This window comes from Euprymna scolopes, chromosome 44 (genome assembly GCF_053919585.1).
Source record: "Euprymna scolopes isolate OS-2025 chromosome 44, ASM5391958v1, whole genome shotgun sequence".
NCBI lineage: Eukaryota > Metazoa > Mollusca > Cephalopoda > Sepiida > Sepiolidae > Euprymna > Euprymna scolopes.
This window is the reverse complement of record NC_136525.1, coordinates 15,728,867-15,751,485: the sequence shown is the minus strand read 5'-3', so window position 1 is coordinate 15,751,485 and position 22,619 is coordinate 15,728,867. Positions and strand designations below refer to the sequence as shown.

The following is a 22,619-nucleotide window of genomic DNA, read 5'->3' as shown; positions in this document are numbered from 1 at the left end:
TCAATTTTTGAATATCTTCCCACCGGAAGAAATATATATATATATATATATATATATATATATATATATATATATATATATATATATTACAATTAAATTTACCAAAAGGATCCGAGATGGTAAAACTAAAGTATATTATAAATATTAAAAAATTAATATTAATAAAGTAATATCAACCAGATTTAAAAGCTCGATAAAACCAAATAGGAGACAGAGCTTATAATAAGAGCAAATAGTTAATAATAGTTTTCAAATTAAATATGTTTTTAACTCTTTTTCAAAGTTTTTTTGAACATGTTTTATAAACTATTTGCTCTTATACATGTGTGTGTGTGTGTGTGTGTGTGTGTGTGTGTGTGTGTGTGTGTGTGTGTGTGTGTGTGTGTGTGTGTGTGTGTGTGTGATAAAAGAAAATATGTGCGTTTATATATGCGCAGAATATTCCTAAGAACATGATAGAAATTGTCCAGGAACTCTACGAAGGAGAAATATAAATAAAACTGGACTTTTTAGCCAGTTAAAAAAAAGTTGGAACTTTTTGACTTAGAATGAGTCCTTTCTGCCAAATTGAATGCTAAATATGATTATATTTGTGTCCATTTTTGCATTGAATTCTAATCCCTATTAATCCTTAACTCTGCATAGGACGGATGCCATAATACATAGTTCGCTGCACTTTATAATAACAAGAGTTCAGACAAAAAATACAGCTAGATCGGCTCAGTAGTGTCCAAGAAAAGATGTAACGGACAGAGAGACAGACAGACAGACGGGCAAACCAAAGAAACACAATATAAATTACGAATAGATATTAAAATGTAACGTAATACACATACATTTTCACTTAGTTTGTAGAGATTATTATTGACAACATAAAGTGCGCTGTTTCGATCCTACCTAAGATTACTTAAAACATTTTAGATATCATTATATTGGGACCTTATTACGCCTTTATGTCTGTCTGTCCGCCCATACCGTTTTCTTTCTCCCTTTCTCTCTCTCCCTCCCTCACACACACACACAGATACATATATACATACATACATACATATATATATATATATATATATATATATATATATATATATATATATATATTATTATTATTATTATTATTAAAATATAATTATCCACTGACACGTGTTTCGTCGTCTGCGACTCAGCAGAGTGGCTGAATAGTGAGATTCGATGAGCGGTAGACGACGAAACATGTGTCAGTGGATAATTATGTTTAAAAAATAATACATATGCCGCTCCTTATTTGGGGGTACCAAACTGGTCAAAGGGAAAATTATTCACAACTCGCATTTAGGTAAAAATGCGCTTCCATATAAATAATTAAATTCATTCAATAATATTGCTAAGAAAAACAAATAAACAACATTTCTATCTCTCTCTCTCTCTCCTCTTTCTCTCTCTCTCTCGCTCTCTCTTTATATATATATATATATATATATATATATATCGGCCTGAAGTATACTAAAATATTTAATAAAAATGAATAAGTATATATATATATATACTATATAATATATATAATATATAATATATCTAATATATATATAATATAATATATATAATATATCTAATATATATATAATATAATATATATAATATATATAATAAATATATAATATATATAATAAATATATAATATATATAATATATATGTATAATATATATTATATATAATATATATATATATATATAATATAATATATATAATATATATAATATGATGTATATATATAATATATATAATATATATAATATATAACATATATATAATATGATATATAATATATATATATAAATATATATATAATATAATATAATATATATAATATATAATATATAATATATATAAATATATATAATATATTTAATATATATTAATATATATAATATATTTAATATATATTAATATATATAATATATATAATATACATATAAATTATATATAATATACAATATATAATATATATAATATATATAAATAATATATAATATATATAATATATATATAAATAATATATAATATATATAAATAATATATAAAATATTTATTATATATATAGATAATATATATAATATATATATATAGAGATAGATAATATAATATATATATATATATATATATATATATATATATATATATATATATATATATATATATATATATATATTGCAATTAGACACAGGGGGGAGGTGGAACAGAAGATGAAAGAAAGAAATGGGAAGACGGTTGACCGGTTTCGACCCTCGCTTGTCTAAGCTGTATCGAGTGGATTTTTAAAACAAAGAATGAAAAAGCGATTAAAATTGCGTTTCATTCAATTTACGGGGAGAAAAAAAAGCCATCATCAAAGATTGTGCTGTTCTCTGGAGTCTGAGAGACAAATCGCCCCAAACTGCTCGTACTCTCCACCTCTTTTGATTACATTTGCAAAAGAATTTGCGTTGTATCAACAGCCGTTTACCATTGATTTCTTGTTGGCGGCGACCATTGGTCTTCACTGGAATCTAGGAGGCAATAAGCCTTCCCAAGGTTTCAGTCCTCGTTCCACTCATCCAGCGGAGGTCTGGTTAGTGCTTTGTCTCCTCAGTCTTTCCATCCTCCTTGGCCCTTATTATCTAGTGTGGTGCCCGTTTATGGTGACAGTCGCACGCAAAAAATATGGGGGGGGGTATCTTACAATCAGTTTTCATGATTCCATGTTATATTCCTTTGTGTTTTGCATCTGTAGCCGTTTCTGTGTCCAATTTGTGTCTGTAGTTCATGCGGGGTGTTAGTTTCCGCGTTCAAGGGTTTTCCTTAATATTTCTGCAGTTTTCATTATTGAAATTCGGTGTATCTTCTCTTCTGCGATCCTTCTGATTCCAATCTCTTCCATTCTTTTTTTTTTTTTTTTTTAATTTTACGGTATCGTTTCTACTGCTCCTACTATTAGTGGTGTTATCTTTACGCTTTTTAATAATGAACAAAAAAAAATGGCTAATCCAACTATGAATAATTCAAATAAATTCTTTTGGTTTCAAATAAGATTATGTAAAAATATTTCATTTGTTGCTTTCCATTCCTTTTTTTAACAATGGATTTTTTTCCCCGAAATATTTTTTGTTCCAATCAAAAGAAAGTATTCTGTACGACATTGACATAAAAAAAACTATTAGTAATCTTTTTAGATGTAAGCCTCATTTTAACAAAACATAAAAGCACATCAAAGGCCGTAAACAACCAAGTTCTGTCTGATTCTCTCTCCTCTGATCTTCAGTACGTGATACAATGGGGAAAAAAGTGGCTGGTTACTTTTAATGCATCTAAAACCAAGCTTCTATCTTTACACCATCAACGCTCTGATCCCCATCTGGTATCAATTGAAATGAATGGCTCTCGTCTTGGGGAGGCGTCATATTTTGACAAGCTTCTGGGCTTGACCTTTACTCCTGATTTGAAATGGAACATATACACCAAATTTGTTGTCAATTCTCTACCTATCTAAGGGCCAGGTACTCCAAGGATGGACTAGGAGCTGCTAGAAAGGACTTATCTTACCTTGATAGAATTCAAAATAGACTTCATAGCCTAGTAGCGGATGTCCCCTTCTCTTCCCTGTAGCTCTTTCTCACAGAAGAGATGTTGCGAGTCTGTCTCTGCTTTATCGTTATTTTCATGACAAGTGCTCGTCTGAGCTCCACTCCATGGTCCCTACTCGCCAAACTTTCACGAAAAACACTCGTCTAGCTGAAAACACTATCAATAATTCCCCCCCAACTCTTTATCTGTGCCTAAACCTAAACGTAGATTCCATGAACAAAGTTTCTTTCTTAGAACTGCACGCCTGTGGAACTGTCTTCTGTTTGCCTGCTTTCCAGCTGACTACAATATGGTTGTCTTCAAGTCGAACGTAAACAAGTTCTTGATGAACCGTTCCACTTGTTAATAAATTTACCGAATTTCCATTACTAATGATTAATATATTGTCTAATTGACTACAGTACACTTTTTAACCCTTATCCTCGAGTGGCCTCTTGGCCTTGATAAGTGGTGATGTCTATGTAAAAAGAAAAAAGAAATATATGAACCATACCATAAACCTAATCAAAATCATATCGACTCTAAACCTAATCACCAATACTCAGCAAAGAAAGCTATTATTCCCAGCATCTCAAAAAGGATGTCTGGGCTATCTTATAACAAACAAATATTTATTAGTAACAAAAAATATTATAACGAATCATTAGCTAGATCAGATTTTAACAGTGAAATTAAATATATTAAGCACGAACCTAATGAACCTAGCGGTGGCAGAGATAGAAAAATAGTACCATCTTATGTTGTAATATGACTATGAACAATTCTAGACATTAACCACGAACTTAATGAACCTAGCGGTAGAAAAATAGTACCATCTCATGTCATGAACAATTCTAGACATTAACATTCTAAAACAGTGGAATAGGCATTGATAACTCTAATAGGTCTAAGTACCCAAAACAAACATCACGGAAATAAGAATAATTAGAAAAACAGATGTAGAAATTGTATATGGTTTAATCCACTTTACAACGGGCTCATTCAAAACAACTTGCCAAAGGAATTCGATCAGATTTTTATCGGAACTTCCTTAAGTAAACTCATAAACAAAACTGCAGAAAAGAATCTCATTCTCAACCTCTGTTAACCTAGCGAAAACTACATACATAAGTATACATCCTTTTTTTAATGGTGTCTATTTAAATAAATAATCCAGGTGTGGACACATTGTTTTCTAGATCAAATTAAATTAGATTACGTCTTATTTTTAAGAACATGCTGCAACGATGCACAAGAAATGTAATCAGAATGAAATCTTGATTTTGTAGGAAGAAAACTATTGATAACAAATAAACAATGAACTGACTAACTTTGCTTTATATAATATATATATATATATATATATATATATATTTGTATTTGTTCAGTCATTTCGTTTTCATTTGTTATCTTTCTTTTATTTTTCTTTCTTTTATTTTTATTTTTTCTTTCTTTCTCTCTTTTTCTTTGTTCTTTTCCTTTCTTTCTATATATCTTTGTATTTGTTTAGTCATTTCGTTATCATTTGTTATATTTCTTTTATTTTTCTTTCTCTCTTTCTTTTTTCTTCTTCTTCTTTTCTGTCTTTCTTTGTTTCTTTTTTCTTTCCTTTCTTCGTTTATTTTCTTCTGTTTATAATGTTCATGTCGCGTACTCGATGACAAAGAGATTAGCACATATCCTGAAGCCATGGTGTGCCCCAAACAATCTGTTTGTCGAGATAACTCCTTACCCTTGCTCCCACAACCACGTGCTGTTTCAGTTCGTAGCATATCTACATGACCCCTTTTAAATAATGAATGCTTTTCGCCAATCCGATGAATTATTCAAATAAATTCCTTCGGCCTTATGTGCGATCATGAAGGACATTTCATTTTGTTGGGCCGTCAAATTCCTCAGATTATATTTACTTTTATATTGATAATAATTCATGACACTTACATTTGCCTAAGGGCTCATAATGTCGGTTATATTTAGTTTGATTTCGTTTTATGAAATGTTAGCAAAAAGGCAGGTGGCGGCAGTAAAAATTCAAACATCTTTGATTTTTTGTAAAATTACAACAAAAATTATTATACATCATTAATAAATTTACTTAAATTAATTGCACTAACGGGACCTGTGGAAATTTCACAGGGGACTCATTTATATGTAATATATTGATGTTGGCATTCTGTAGATGTTCAGCGTGAATGGAGACGCTCTGATATTATTGTAGCTCTTTTGTTAAAACTGCAAAAGTATGTATCCAAGTTAGCAGGAACGCCTGGCGTAGCCCGGTCGTAAAGTACGCTTAAATATGATATTTTGATTCTTGCAGATTTCGTATATATTATCAGAGTTGATATTCTATCGATTTTTATATATTATAAAGTTGCGATTTAAAAAATTAAAAATATATCTATATGACTTGGGTTCAGCAGCTTGAATCGAAACGGAATTCGGAATATATATATATGTTTTGTTTTTAAATCCCCCGAAACAGTGTTTAATGGTAAACAACTGATGATCCCTTGAAAAATAAAAATAATAAAATAAAAATAAAAAAATAAATAAAAATTGGTATTATAGTAAATTCGAGAGAGTTGATGCAGTGATTGCAGGTGATTAAATAACTTACTGACTGGATGTTTTTTAACGAATGATAAAAAGTAATTTTTTGTATAGTTTCAAATGTTAAAAACTTCAAACTCTATATATATATATATATATATATATATATATATATATATATATATATATATATATATGAGTGTATATATATATATGAGTGTATATATATATATGAGTGTATATATATGAGTGTGTATGTATATATATATATATATGAGTGTGTATGTATATATATATATATGAGTGTATATATATATATATATATGAGTGTATGTATATGAGTATATATATACATATATATGTGTATATATATACATATATATATGAGTGTATATATATACATATATATATATGTGTATATATATATATACATATATATATATGTGTATATATATACATATATATATGAGTGTATATATATACATATATATATGAGTGTATATATATACATATATATATATGTGTGTATATATACATATATATATGAGTGTATATATATGCATATATATATATGAGTGTATATATACATATATATATGAGTGTATATATATATACACACATATTGTTCTCCCTGGATCGCCACCTTGTCGTGGTGGAGAACCTTGTGTGTTCCGATGAACCTGAGAGCGATGCCGTCCGGAGCCTAGGCTCCTGGTAGTGCCACCCATGGCGGTAAGGTTGAAGGGGAGGTTCCAGACAAAGAGTGATCCAAAAGACCTCAACGGCTGATGCGGCGGATGATGACAATAATGACACAACGGCACTGAAGGCGGATGAAGGCTGCAACAGAAGAGAGTCTCCAGTCGTCGTGGTTCTCCATGCCATTGGAATAAGGCCCTCCTCTGCCAAGGGGCCGTGTGGTGGCTGCAGGCGCATCAGTCTCCCCACGTTAAAAGACATCACGCGCAGGCGTTCTCCCGAAAGGGAACACATCCTACTCTACATCATGGATGGAAAAGTCTTGTGACAGTTTTAGTCATTAAGCTCCCGGACTGAGGCAGAGAGAGCTCTCCCTTAATTCCCGGATAGAAAATGTCCTGTGGCGACCAGGAAGTGGTGATGGGAGCAGGACAGTGTAGTCTGGCAGCTCCTAGCTGCAACCTGGCACATAGGCGGTGGGTGCCAGATTCAGTCGCTAACCTCACGGACCGAGGCAGAAAGAGTTTTTCGGCAGCTGCATCCATGAATGAGTCGCCCTGTTTGGGATCCACTCTGCTCAACCCAGTAGGGGAGGGGGGTTAGAAAAGGTACCCCTAAAAATAGCCTGCCTCAAAAAAACCCGTCTGGACTACCGCATCCAGAGGGATCACCACCACGCGGTCGGAAAAAGAAAGAAAACTTATGCCTATATTTTGGAACCTGGAATGTGAGGACCCTCATGGACAACAAAACAAGTGATCGACCCGAAAGAAGAACTGCCATTATCTCAAGAGAGCTAAGGAGGTTCCAGATTGACATAGCTGCGCTCTCTGAAACCCGACTGGCTGACGACGGGCAGCTGAGGGAGGAGAAAGGCGGGTACACCTTCTTTTGGAAAGGAAGGCCTGCAGAAGAGCCGCGTATCCATGGCATGGGCTTTGCTATAAAGAACAGCCTCATCCGCCACCTCAATGAGCCCCCTGTTGGCATCAACAAACGCCTAATGACCATGCGCCTGATGCTTGCGGGCAGCCAAATGGCCACTGTGATTAGTGCGTATGCTCCAACACTTGATGCACATGATGAAATAAAGGAGACCTTTTATGCTGACCTTGACACCATTTTATCCGGGGCCCCCAAGGGGGACAAGATAATCCTACTTGGGGATTTCAATGCCAGAGTGGGACGAGACCATCAGCACTGGAGAGGAACGCTTGGAAGAGAAGGAGTTGGGAACATTAACTCAAATGGTACACTCCTACTGACAAAGTGCTCAGAACATAACCTGATCATCACGAACACACTTTTCCGACAAAAAAACGCATTCAAAACATCATGGATGCACCCTCGAAGTAAAATCAGGCACCTCATTGACTATGTCATTGTCCGTGCCAAAGACCGCTGTGATGTGCTGAACACCAGGGCAATGACCAGTACAGACAATTGTTGGACCGACCACCGTCTTATTCGCTCCATCATGTCTATCCATTTAATGCGGAAGCAAAAAAGACAGAGCCGACCAAAGCTCAACATCGAGCAGCTGGGCGATATCACCTACCAACAACACCTCCAGGCGGCTCTTAGCGCGGACCTGCCCAAGCAGTATCCGCATGACACTGAAGAGCACTGGGACAAGCTGTCTTCTGCCATCATGGACTCCAGTATAAGCATCCTAGGGCAGAAAAAGCGGAAACATCAGGATTGGTACGATGAAAACGATACTGAAATCCAACAGCTTATAGACACCAAGAGGCAAACTTTTATCACCTGGCAGAATAACATCAATTGCAAGGTTAAAAGAGCTGCCCATGCCAAGGCTAAAGCGGCTGTCCAATCGACAGTCAGGAAGCTGAAGAACCTCTGGTGGATGAAGAAGGCTCAGGAGATCCAGCAGTTTGCTGACTCTAGTGACACCAGAAGATTCTTTGAAGCCACAAAAGTGGTATACGGCCCCAGCTACCGTTCTCTGACCCCCCTTCGGTCTAAAGATGGGCTCACGCTGCTGAAAGGAAAGGGAGAAATAACAAATAGATGGAAAGAGCATTACGAGGATCTTCTGAACAGGGACACCACTCCAGAGATGGAGGCCCTTGAAAAACTCCCCCAACAGCCCATAATTGAGAGCATGGGAGAACCACCCAGTCTGGAAGAGGTGCGGGATGCAATTAGGAAGATGAAAAACAATAAGGTGGCTGGTTCTGATGGCATCCCAGCAGAAATCCTGAAGAAAGGCGGGCCTGATCTTCTCAGACCCATCCATGCCCTGCTGCTCAAAATATGGGAACAAGAGAAAATCCCTGCACAACTTAGAGATGCCCTAGTGGTCTCCATCTTTAAGAAGGGAGACAAGGCAAACTGTGGGAACTACCAGGGCATTTCTCTCCTCTCTACCACAGGGAAAGCCCTAGCTCGGGTTTTGGTCAACAGGCTTACACCCCTTGCAGAAACCATCCTTCCCGAGTCCCAAAGTGGTTTTCGACCAAATAGAGGCACGATGGACATGATCTTCACTGCTCGTCAACTCCAAGAAAAGTGCAGGGAGCAAAATTTACCATTATACATGGCTTTTATAGACCTTACTAAAGCCTTTGACTCTGTGAACCGTCAAGCCCTTTGGCTGGTTCTTGCAAGGTTTGGATGCCCAGAGAGGTACATTCGGGTACTGAGACTGCTACATGACAATATGTCAGCTACAGTCCTCAGTAGTAGTGGAGATGAAACAGAGCCCTTCAGGGTTGACACGGGAGTGAAACAGGGATGTGTCATTGCCCCAACCCTGTTCTCCATCTTCATTACTGCTATCCTCCATCTCACGGACAAACATCTTCCCCATGGAGTTCGGATTATGTACAGAACTGACGGGCGACTTTTTAACATCAACAGATTTAGGGCCAAAGGTCGAACGAACACCATATCCATTATGGAGCTACAGTATGCAGACGATAACGCCCTTGTAGCCCTCTCAGAAGAGGACCTACAGTGTACACTGGTTGCCTTCACGAGGGCGTACAAACAGCTAGGACTAACAATTAATATAAAAAAAAACCAAATCCTCCATCAATCACCACCAAACAGTACTCCAGTCTCACCCCCAAACATCTCCATCGACAACGCTAGACTGGAAAATGTGGATCACTTCCCATACCTAGGCAGCACCCTATCATCAAAAGCCAACATAGATGATGAAATACAACACCGTCTCAGCTGTGCCAGTGGGGCTTTCTCAAGGCTAAGGAAGAGAGTATTTGAGAACCGTGACCTTCTGGCAAAGACCAAAATCATGGTATATAAAGCTGTCTTGCTGCCCACTCTTCTCTATGGATCGGAGACCTGGACCACATACAGGAGGCACGTAAAAACCCTGGAGACGTACCACCAAAGATGCCTCCGAAAAATCCTCAGAATTAGTTGGAAGGACCGACGCACCAATACCAGCGTCCTGAGTGAGGCTGACATTCCCACTATCACCGCTACTGTTGCTCAACGCCAGCTCAGATAGACTGGTCATGTTGTCCGAATGCCGGATCTCCGCCTCCCAAAACAGATTTTCTACTCTCAGCTTGTTGAGGGAAAGCGTGCCCAGGGTGGCCAAAAGATGAGGTATAAGGACAACATCAAAGCAAATCTAAACCGGTTTCACATGGACCTTGAGACATGGGAGGACGTGGCTGGGAACAGGTTGGCATGGAGGAGCGCTGTCCACAAAGGTGCTGCGCTTTATAGTAGTGACCTAAATCAAGCTGCTGAGGATAAACGCAAGCACAGAAAGGACAGATTATTAACCAGACACACCCAACCCCACCCCACCACCACTACCTTTATCTGCCCAAATTGCACAAGACAAATTGGGTCTAGGATTGGGCTCTATGCTCACCTGAGGACCCACAGAAGCCACAACGGAGGACAGTCTTACTCGGACACGAGTGACCGTCGATGATGACACACATACACATATATATGTGTGTGTATATATATATATATATATATATATATATATATATATATATATATAAACTTTAGTTCCTTCAGCTCTAATCGAAACCGAAACCAAAACTTATGAATAATTCTTATAAAATTATTTATTTTAAAAAAAATAGATTATTAAGGTGCCATCAGCTAAAATCGAAACCGAAAGCAAGATTTATGAAGAATTCTTGATAAAATTATTTTTTTAATAGATTATTGGAGTGCCATTAGCTAAAACCGAAACCAAAGCTTATGAATAATTCTTGCTAAAATTATTTACAAAAAAAAAAATAGGTGACTTAAGTGCAATCAGCTATGATCGAAACCGAAACCAAAATTATGAAGAATATTTAGTAAAATTATTTATTACAAGAAATGGAAGTACATAACAATTAAACCGCCCGGATGTAAACGTGACACAGAAAATAATACACCCGCAATCGTTTTAATATATCGATAGATTCCCAAATGTCAGTTTCTTTCAGGATTTTACATATGCATTGTCATTTAGAACTAAATTTTTATTTTTACCAACTATTTTATCCAAATTCAGTTATGAAGGTTGAAGGTTCAATCCTTAGTACGGGCTTTACTCAAAATGCAATTACGAATTATTTAGAACTTCTACCCATTTATAGCTGATGGATCAAGAGCATGCTATCCTCGTAGATTAAATAGAGGGTAACGTTCAAAATTCAGTGCAGATTCATAAATTTTACAGAAAGATTATCGAATTCGACCAGATGCGCCTGTAGAAGGTCGGAAGTTACATCGATCGAAAGGTTATGAAAATAATATATAAGATAAGATAGTAATTGTATGGAGGTGTTTATCTGCCCAGTACTCAAGATCCTCCTCTCGACCTCACTCGTGTGTTCCAAAGGGAAGCAGAGCTGTACGTTTGGCACCAGTTTGGTTCCAGGAGTTGCCGGAATCAGTTAGCAGAGCACGCTGATCCGCCTTCGGGGCTCCAGTCCTGATTTGGTAGGTTTACTCCTCTATACTTGGCCGTTGGATCAGTAATCTCCTTCGCCCTCTAGCCGTTGACTATTTGCAGCAGTTCCTCCGCCTAGATTAGTGGTGCAGTGTAAACATCACCCTCTCACGTTGTTTAGCCCGCCAACTGATGCGGTGTACTGGTGTACGACGCTTGGAATTAGCATGTGAGAGACAAGGAGATTTTTTTTTTACAAAGGAGTCACCACTTATCAAGGCCCGGAGACCACTCAAGGATAAGGGTTAATGAAGCTACAGTGGTCAAGGGGAACATGTCAGTCATCATTAGTATTGGAAATTTTGTAAATTGGATTACTTAAGGGGATGGCTCATCAAGAATTTGTTCACATTGGACTTGAAGATAGCCATATTGTAGTCAGTTGGAAAGCAGGAAAACGGAACAGAGTTCCATAGGTGTGCAGTTTTAAGAAAGAAGCTTTGTTCATGGAATCTACATTTAGGTTTAGGCACAGATGGATTGGGTCCAGTGGCACTCCTCTACCTTAATAGGCAGGGCACAGTATAACAAGCTGCCACAGGTACTACCCGTACCCAGAGCCCCCTACATCCCAAGATGAGAACAGCAGTCTGAATAATATGATCATGTTGTGGTCAGTTAAGAAGCAGCCCCGCGGCACCATGTTCCATCGACAAGCAGTTCTAGAAAAAACACTTTGAACGTGGAAGTTTTGTTGGGTTTTCCATTCATTATTGGTATTTTATTGCTTCTTCACGAGAAAAATATGCGACACAAGGTCGTTTTTAATGTGTTTGGAGGGAAACAGCTCCCCAAAAAGGTACACTCTGGCAGTAGGAAAAAATAAAAATAGCCTTAGTGTAAGGACACATTAGTTTGAGTGTAGCATCAGAACAGATACTACACTCTGAAAAATTTATTTCTGAAAAAAAAAATGCAAAAATAAATTAGGCATTAGGCCATTCAAAAAGTGTTGGGAGAGGAAGGGGTCTATGATCATCCGTATCACTGTGCCTTATATATGTCTATCATTTTCCTATCTAGAATCTTCAATCACCATAATACCACATTCACTCCCGGGTTCGCCCTACTTAAGATTTCCAAATCGAGTTTTTTTTTTTTATTAAACAAATTTAATATATAAACGGCTATATGTCTTTCTGTCAGTCGGTTTGTCTGTCTGTCTCCATATTTTCAAACTCTCTCTCCTCTGAAACAAAAAGTCGCAGAGCGGCGCTAGGGGTCTCAAATGATTGGATTTTTTTACAGACAGTTCTTTTATGGGTCTTTAGCCGGTTAAAATTGTTTTTGAAGGGGTAAAAAATTGGCCAATTTTTTTTTTAAATCGTTAAACATTTTGTACATTCATTTTACTTTATTTTTAATTTTTAATCAGTTCATATGCGTGTCACGTTGGTATAGTGGTTAAGTCACCAGCTTTGGGTGCTATAGTTTCGGTTTCGATTCTAGTTGGTGGTATCTAAATACTTTTCTTTTAACTTTTGAAATCACGACTCTATAATAATTTGTACGTAATCTGGACAAATTAAAATATTATATTTAAGCGTATTTTACGGCCGGGCAAAGCCGGGTGTCCCCCACTCACTAGTATGAACATAAATAAACCGTTTTTTATTAAAACCATTTCATTGGCCCAAAGGCCATATCTACTTTTTCACTCCTTTGATATTTTTACATTAAGCTGACAATTATCTCCTGATTTTATCTTTTCTGCTCTCCACAGCTGCTTTCTCACAAAATATATGTTTAGTCATTTCGACTGAGCTTTAATCTCTGGTTCGTTCTTTAAATTTTTCATCACTAAATAGAACGTTGTTTTCTTCTTCCGTGCAACTAACATTCGACAGAATTTCCATGAACTGCTTATCTGTCTACAGTTAGATATAACTTCTGATCTTTTGTTTAGTAGATTGTTTCTCTTCTTTACAATGTTACCACTGTTTCGATCTGTTGTTTTTCTATTTTCTCGATGTTATTTTTTGTTTTCTTATTTGTACAAAGCCATATGTGATATTGAATGAAATATTTCATCGTTTCAGCAAGGACTTATCAGTTCGGAAAATGAGGATTACATTATTGAACCACTAGAAGAAGTAAGACTAGACTCAGACAATGGTGACGTCATCAAAGTCGGACGAAAGCACCGGATCTACCGACGCTCTGCGCTCGCAATGAAAAAAGATCAATTCTGCCGAGCGAATAATGTTCACGGTAAGTGTACTATTGTAATTTAAGTCAACCTTGCTATGCGAATCCTTAAGTTGCGCATGTTGTTTTTTTAATTTTTATACACCCCAAACAAGACACATTGCCACTTGGACGTAAGGGGCTACTATTTGTGATCATATCTCCATCCAGTGTGGCCGCAGCCGAGATTGAACTCACTACACGAGTTTGTAGTGTAATTCAAATCTTGCCGGTAGCTGAATACTTGATGCTTCACCGGGCTATCAAGGGTATTTTTATATCGTGACGCCATCACTATATGGGGTGCCTAACACGGTTTAAGAGAGTCTTATCTACCCTCGAGAGAAGGATAAACTGTGCCAGTTTCTCAACCTGGTAGTTTACCTCGCAGTACATACAGCGCTCGTCTGAGATCCAATCTATAGTCACCCCCCACACACACCAAACTTTTACGAAAAACACTCGTTTAGCTGAAAACACTATCAATAATTTCCCCCACTCTTTATTTGTGCCTAAACCTAAACGTAAATTCCATGAACAAAGCTTCTTTCTTAGAACTGCACACCTATGGAACTGTCTTCCGTTTGCCTGCTTTCCAGCTGACTACAATATGGTTGTTTTCAAGTCCAATGTAAACAAGTTCTGGATGAGTCGTTCCCCTCAAGTAATCCAATTTACCAAATTTCCATTACTAACGATTACTATGATATTGCCTCTTTGACTAGTGTACACTCTTTAGCCCTTATCCTCGAGTGGCCTCTGGGCCTTGGTAAGTGGTGACTCCTAAGAAAAAAAAGCGTCTTTTGTTCTTGTTAACTTTTTACATCAAGTGGTTTCATGCCTTGTCTGGAATGATTTTCATTAAAAAAAAGACTTTATCTTCTAATATATAAAAGCTATTATGTCTATCTGTGTGTCTGTCTGTCTCCATATTTTCAAACTCTATCTCCACTGATACTAAAAGTTGCAGAGCGTGTTGGGGTCTCAAATGATTGGATTTTTACGGACCGTTAATTTATGGGTTAAAATCGTTTTTAAGGCCTCAAAAAAAAAAAAATGGTCAAAATTGAAAAAAATCGTTATACATTTTGTACAATCATCTTAGTTTATTGTTAATTTTTAATCAATTCATATGTGTGTCACGTGGATATATAGTGGTAACGTCACCAGCTTTGAATGCTACTGTTTTGCTTTCAGTATCGATTCTTGCTTATAAATCCTTTTTTTTATTTTAAACTTTTGAAATCATGACTCTATAATAATATATACAAAATCTGGACAATTAAAATATCATACTTAAGCATATTTTACCACTAGGCAAAGCCGGGCAGACCCCTCCCCCCGCTATTAAACTATATGAAGAGTTCGAATACAAAACGCGATGAACGCCATTTTTAAAAGTACGAAACTATCACTGCAAAAGTATTGTACTACAACACTCGATCTTTTCGCCAAGATCAAAGTGTAGTATCTGTTCTTCAGATGCGGCACTTCCATTTCTCGTTCTCTTTCGGTGGAGGAGAAATCCTTCAGGACTGAGACAATTTTTATTTTTGTACCTTTTCTCCACGTTAAAAAACGACCTTGATGTCTAACTCTGTCCCGTGGGGAGGCATTGTAAATAGGTACAACACTCGATCACATCCTATACATAATAAGATCCTGCATTTTTTTTATGTTTATTTTATTTATTTATTTATTTAATTTTTATAACTTTTAATTAAAATGAGCTTTTAGTCGCCATTTTAAATCATATCTATTCGTTATTTTATTATTTCAAGTCTCAGTTCAAACAGCTTGGATTTATTGGTTTTCATTAACTCTTCATATATGTTTATCAGGCAAAACCTCTTAAGATTTATAAACTATAGTTGAGGTTATATAAATACAAAGTATCAACATAGACAGAGAGAAGGAAAGAGGGGTAAACAAAGAAAGAAATAAAGAGAGAGAGGGAGAGAGATATGCAGAAACAAAGAATAGGAGTATTCTGAAAATGACAAAGAGAGAGAGAGAAGAAGAGAGAGAGAGATAGAAGGAAAGAGGGATAGAGGGTACTATAGAAATAAAGTATAAGTGCTAGAGAGACAAAGAGAATCGAGTGGTAGAGAGAGAGAGAGACAAAGAGAATCGAGTGGTAGAGAGAGTGGTAGAGAGAGGGAGAGAGAGAGAGAAAGAGAGAGAGAGAGAGAACGTTGTTCCATCGAGACATATGTTTTCGCCGTTATGTATAATTTCCTCAGCTACCTTTTGTAATATACAACGTTCTTACTTTCTTTTTATCTGTGGGGGTGGAGGTAGTCCTCCGCCCAGTTTTTACATGCGCACCTCTAGCTGTGCATGACGCTGTGTCGCCTCACTTCAACAATTGCAAGCTTAGAAAGCCGGAAGTGGGTTAAGTTGTTCGATACGCGCGGTAGATAGATAGATAGATAGATAGATAGATAGATAGATAGATATGAACATGAATCGCTATATATAGAATGCAATTAAATAGATATAATAAATATATATAAATATATATATATATATATATAGAGAGAGAGAGAGAGAGAGAGAGAGAGAGAGAGAGAGGTAGAGAAATAGATAGATATAGACGTTGAAAGAAAATATACAGCAATTCTTTTTCTACAGATCTTTAACTCAATCTGAAAGATTCATATAAAGAGTTACTGTTGCCTTTATTTTAACCGAGATCTTGGATTTCCAAAGAAATTGTAACTGAAACATGTATGCCCATATGTAGCAAATACTATTTGTATAACAAAGACACTCTTCATATATATATATATATATATATATAGATAGATAGATATATATAGATATATATATATATATATATATATATATATATATATATTAGCATGGATACCCAGCGTTGCCAGGATCGATATGAAATTCGGTTTGGCTACACCTGCTAGACTAAGAATATTGATCAGTTTCTTTTATCATCATATGTCAACTCAATCGTTACCCCAACAAAAATAAAAGAACTAATGCGCCAGTGGAACTCTCTGCCGCTTGCCTGTTTCCCACCTGACTACAACTTGGACGTTTTCAAGTCCAACATAAACAAACTCCTGACAAACCGCCCCCTTAAGTAAGACACTCTAACTAAACACCCAATACTAATGATTACTACAATACTATCTCATTGATTACTGTACACGCAATAACCCTTATCCCTGAGTGGCCTTTTTATAACCTATCATACTTTAATAAAATCAGAGTCCATTTTCTGTAGGCTGTTTTTGAACCCAGTCAACGACGGATACTCTTTTACTAGTATATATATATATATATATATATATATATATATATATATATATATATATATATATTAAATGAGAACTTTGAAAACTTTGAAGTGTCGGAAATAATGATAAAATCATTTTTCTTTACTTTTTTTGTTGCTGTTGTAATCCCTCGCCCCCCCCCTCGCCAATCTTTCACGAGAAACACCCGTCTGGCTGAAACTACTGTCAATAATTTCCCCCACTCTTTATCTGTGCCTAAATCCAAACGTAGATTCCATGAGCAAAGCTTCTTTCTTAGAACTGCACGCCAGTGGAACTCTCTGCCGCTTGCCTGTTTCCCACCTGACTACAACTTGGACGTTTTCAAGTCCAACATAAACAAACTCCTGACAAACCGCCCCCTTAAGTAAGACACTCTAACTAAACACCCAATACTAATGATTACTACAATACTATCTCACTGATTACTGTACACGCAATAACCCTTATCCCTGAGTGGCCTTCGGGCCTTGATAAGTCGTGACCTCCATGTAAAAAAACAAAAAACACGAAAATGTACCCCTCCCCCCAAAAAAAAGAAGTACGTGACAAACTCTCCACCAGATATTTCGGCAGAAGGGATACAAAGAGAAGCTATTCTCCGGATATTGTAAACCTTTTTATGACTATATTCCAATTCAAGCGAATTTCATTTATGCTACCTCAGTCTAGAAAGATTTGTTTTTACGGTCTGTTGCAACGAAAACAAACTAAATAATTCAGTTTCAAAAATACCAAAGTAGAATTTGTGTTAACCGAATGTTTATGTTATAAAAATGATGAGTTATGACTTATTGCGTTATTAAAAGAAAAAAAAAAATAGTTACGATGTCAAAAAAATGCGAAGGAAAAAAACTGGCAAAAAAAACGTAAATGAAAGTTTTTTTGTTTTTTTTAATAAAGAATCGTAGTTGAATTGAATTGTTTGTTTATTTTAAAATAAAAATTCACTGGACCACAACATTAATCGCGAAATCACGGAAAGTATTTTATTTCAACTAAATCCAAAAATAATGCTTGAAAGTTTTTAGTTTTAATATCCACCGAAAAAAAAAACAAAAGGAACAACATTTGTGCAAAGGGAAATAACTCAAACCGATTCATAAAACATCGATGTCGGTAAAAATAAATTAAATTAAATATGTTATCAATATAAATAAAATTTAAATAATAAACTTAAATAGAACACTTAAAATAATTCTCTCACTATAAGAAATAACTAATACACCGCTATTTTAAAAAGTCGATTTTCCTTAATGTAATATGCGAATGACGTCACCTCTTTAATCTTATATTTTGCAATAATCATAGTATATATGGGAATGAATAATATGATAAAGTAATGGATTTTTGTATATATTAATCAACTTGTGAACAAACAAACAAACAAGAATACGAAATTATATATATATATATATATATATATATATATATATATATATATATATATATATATGTGTGTGTGTGTGTGTGTGTGTGTGTGTGTGTGTGTGTGGACCTTGCTTGCTTTAATCGTGTCTTCGACGATCGGACGACTCCATTTTTAAAAAAAGAATGACAGGTGAATTATATATGCATGTGTGTGTGTGTGTGTGTGTGTGTGTGTGTGTGTGTGTGTGTGTGTGTGTGTGTGTGCCCCAGAAGTTAAGGAATGAGCGTGGAGAGTTGTATGTTTTAGTTTCGATTCTAGCTCATGGCATCCAAGTCATTTTATCTCACTGCTATATATTAGGTTCAATATAACAATCAATAGAGAATTGTCTCTATAATAATAAATACGTCATCTACATGAATTAAAATATCATATTTTAGTACATATTACGACTATATATATATATATATATATATATATATATATATATATATATATATATATATATATATATATATATATATAAAGAAAAACAGTATATCAGATATGTAGATTAAGTAGTATTCAACCTTTCACCGTGAAAGCGCACCGGACGTAAAGAATTAGTCGCTTAAATAAAAGAGCCTCGGGGTTCGGCGTCATCACTCTGTGGGGCTTCTTTTTTGGTTTTTATTAAAAAAAAATGCACTTGAAGTAAGTCAGGGGACATGATTGGGAGTTCACCGGATGGGAATACCATCACCACGATGAAGTCTAAATTCTTTTATTATATATATATATATATATATATATATATATATATATATATATATATATATATATATATATATATAGTGTTCGAAAAAAATCCAAAAATTTCATAACCATTTAAAGGATTTAATAACGGGGATGACGATGGCTAAATGGTTAACGAGTCAAGTTAACACTTAATCTCGTCCGTATTATCTGTTTTTTATGGGGGGTTTTCGGACTTCTGTTCTCATCTTCAGTGTTTTTTTTATTATTATTATTATTATTATTATTATTATTATTATTATTATTATTATTATTATTGTTATTTTTATTATTATTATTATTATTATTATTATTGTTGTTGTCGTTATTATTATTATTTTTATTATCATTGTTATTATTGTTGTTGTTGTTGTTATTATTATTGTTATTATTATTATTATTATTATTATTATTATTATTGTTGTTGTTATTATTATTATTGTTATGATTATTGTTGTTATTATTATTATTATTGTTATTATTATTGGCTCACAAGGAGCTTTCACAGATGTCATCAGAGTTCTCCCCTTGAAAACAGCCTGTGGCGTTCCCTAGAAGCTGAGTAACAACAAGTCTCCCCAAGTTTCCAGTACTCTCCACCTCTTTCGATAATATTTGCAAATAAATTTGCATTATCGCAACAGCTGCTTGCCATTGATTTCTCATTGGCAGCGGCTATTGGTCCTCGCTGGAATTTGAGTGGTAATAAGCCTCCCCAAGGTCCCATTATTATCATCATCATCATTATTATTATTATTATTATTATTATTATTTCTATTATTATTGTTGTTATTATTATTATTATTATTATTATTATTGTTATTACTATTATTATTATTGCCATTTCACCCCCAATAAAGGCACAAGGCCACTTAATCGTGAGGAGCTACTATTTGGAACCAGATTTGCAGGGATACTATTTAGGGAGTTGGGCAGCAAGATGTCTATTAACATTACACTTGAATTTCTGCATGCCAGTACAGTCAGGGATCACGCGCCTGGAAGGGAATTCCAAAGAGCAGCAGTTCGAGGGAAAAGCTTTACAGCATCTAGGGATCTCTACAGTGTAGGGGTGGGATTTTGCTGCTTGTCGGGTTTGTCGAGGGTATTGTCGTCGAGGGGATACTAATGCTCGGAATTCGTCAGAGCACTTGCCATGGAAGTATCTGTAAAACTGGCACAAGGATGCCACATTTCGGCGATGGGGCAGAGATTGGAGATAAGTTGATAGTTCAGGACCAATTAGGTTGGCGACTCTTTTGTTTTTTAACCCTGTCTAGGAGCGAGAGACTAGTGGCAGGTACACTAGCCTAGGTGTGGCTACAAAACTCCATGCATGAGCGAACCGTGGCCTTGTAGAAATACAGGATACTTTCAGGTGCAAGTAGCATTTTCGCACGGTAGAGAGACCCTTCCTTCCTCACGGCAGTCTTGGCAATTGCCTCAATGTATTTGTTCCAATTCATGTTGTCTGTGAATTAGTGATGGGACGATTCCAATATTTTTCCCAATTCCGATACAATTACCGATTCCGTGCTAAATTCCCGATTACGATACAATTACCGATTCCGATTCTTTATAAATCTCTAATTATTTAACTATAAGATTGTTATTTCTCCTGATTTTCGTAAAAAAAAAAAAAAAAAAAAAAAAAACATGTTAAATGTGCAGATATTTTCCTAGACATCAAAATACGCTTGTGGAGGATGATCTATCGATTTTAGCTTCACTGGTATCTTAAAAAATAAATATTTATTATTTTATTATTATTACCAGCAATGGAAGATTTTGTGTTTATACAAAATCACATAAAAAAAGACGATTAAAAGAATCATTTTGGCATCGGAAAACAGGCATTAATTTTTTTGATACCGATTCCGATTAAGATACCCCCAAATCTTCCAATTTTCCGATTCCCGATTCCGATTCTGATTGATCGTCCCAACACTACTGTGAATGTTGGGACGATTAACTGTAGGAGCTTGAGGGAAGTACTTTCAGGTAATGTATCATTATCTATGGTAATCGATGGTTGAGAAAGTTTCTTGTAGTTAAAGGAAATGAGCATAGAGTTGGCAGCATTGAACGTTACGTTAACCAATTACGTTAATCAATTACGTTAACCAATTACGTTAACCATTCCACTACAGACTGGAGGTCTTCTTCTAGAGTTTTCGCAATTTCTTTAGATATGTGTCCATTAGTTTTTCCTTCGTGTTTGTTATAGAGAGTGGTGTCATCAGCAAATATTCCCATCTCGGACACAATTTTATCAGGGAGGTCATTTGTGAATATCAGGAATAATAAGGGTCCAAGAATTTATCCCTGTTGCATATCTGCATTTATATCAAGTTGTTTTGATGTACGACCATCGAGGACAACCTGTTTTTTTTGTTTTTTTTTTTTATCTAAGAAGGATTTCATTATGTTAAGTATACCACGATTTGATCTTCATGAGAAGACCATCGTGCCGAACCCTGTCAAATGCCTATGTCTAGGGCTACTGACTATGCTTCTCCTGCCTTATCCAGTGCTTGGGGTATATTGTCGGAGATTACAGTTAGGATATCAGCAGTAGAACGGGCTTGTCTAAATCCATACTGTCAGTCAGATAAAAGCTTATTGTCTGTTAGGTGGCAGGCTTGTGCTTGGTTAAGGACTCAAAGATTTTGGCAAAGCGACGGAGGAGACTAATGGGGAGATAACTGAGCGGACAAGTTCTTTCGACAGAATTCTTGTGAACTGGTACAACATTTCCATGGCACGTGCTCGTCCGAGCTCCAATCTCTCGTCCCCCCTCACCAATCTTTCACGAAAAACACCCGTCTAGCTGAAACCACTGTCAGCAATTTTCCCCACTCTTTATCTGTGCCTAAATCCAAACAGATTTCATGAGCAAAGCTTCTTTCTTAGAAGTGCACGACTGTGGAACTCTCTTCCGTTTGCCTGTTTCCCACCTGACTACAACTTCGATGTCTTCAAGTCCACCATAAATAAGTTCCTGATAAACCGCCCCCTTAAGTAAGACACTTTATCAAATCTCCAATACTAACGATTACTACGATACTATCCCATTGATTACTGTACACACGCAATAATCCTTATCCCCGCGTGGCTTCTGGGCCTTGATAAGTGGTGACCTCCATTGTAGTATGGCATGGATAAGATTGGGTCCACATGGACCTTTATTATTCTTAATAT

The 22,619-nt window shown here is 35.7% G+C and overlaps 1 protein-coding gene across 1 annotated transcript in view; it reads left to right on the top strand.

Annotated features, from left to right (window-relative positions):
- Nucleotides 1-22,619, top strand: part of LOC145268709 (A disintegrin and metalloproteinase with thrombospondin motifs 16-like) — a 720,286-nt gene that overhangs the window by 456,587 nt on the left and 241,080 nt on the right. Inside the window, exon 4 of the mRNA XM_080124247.1 lies at nt 13,829-14,000. Within this exon, the coding sequence (XP_079980373.1) occupies nt 13,829-14,000 (172 nt within the window). The remainder of the gene's footprint in view (nt 1-13,828; nt 14,001-22,619) is intronic.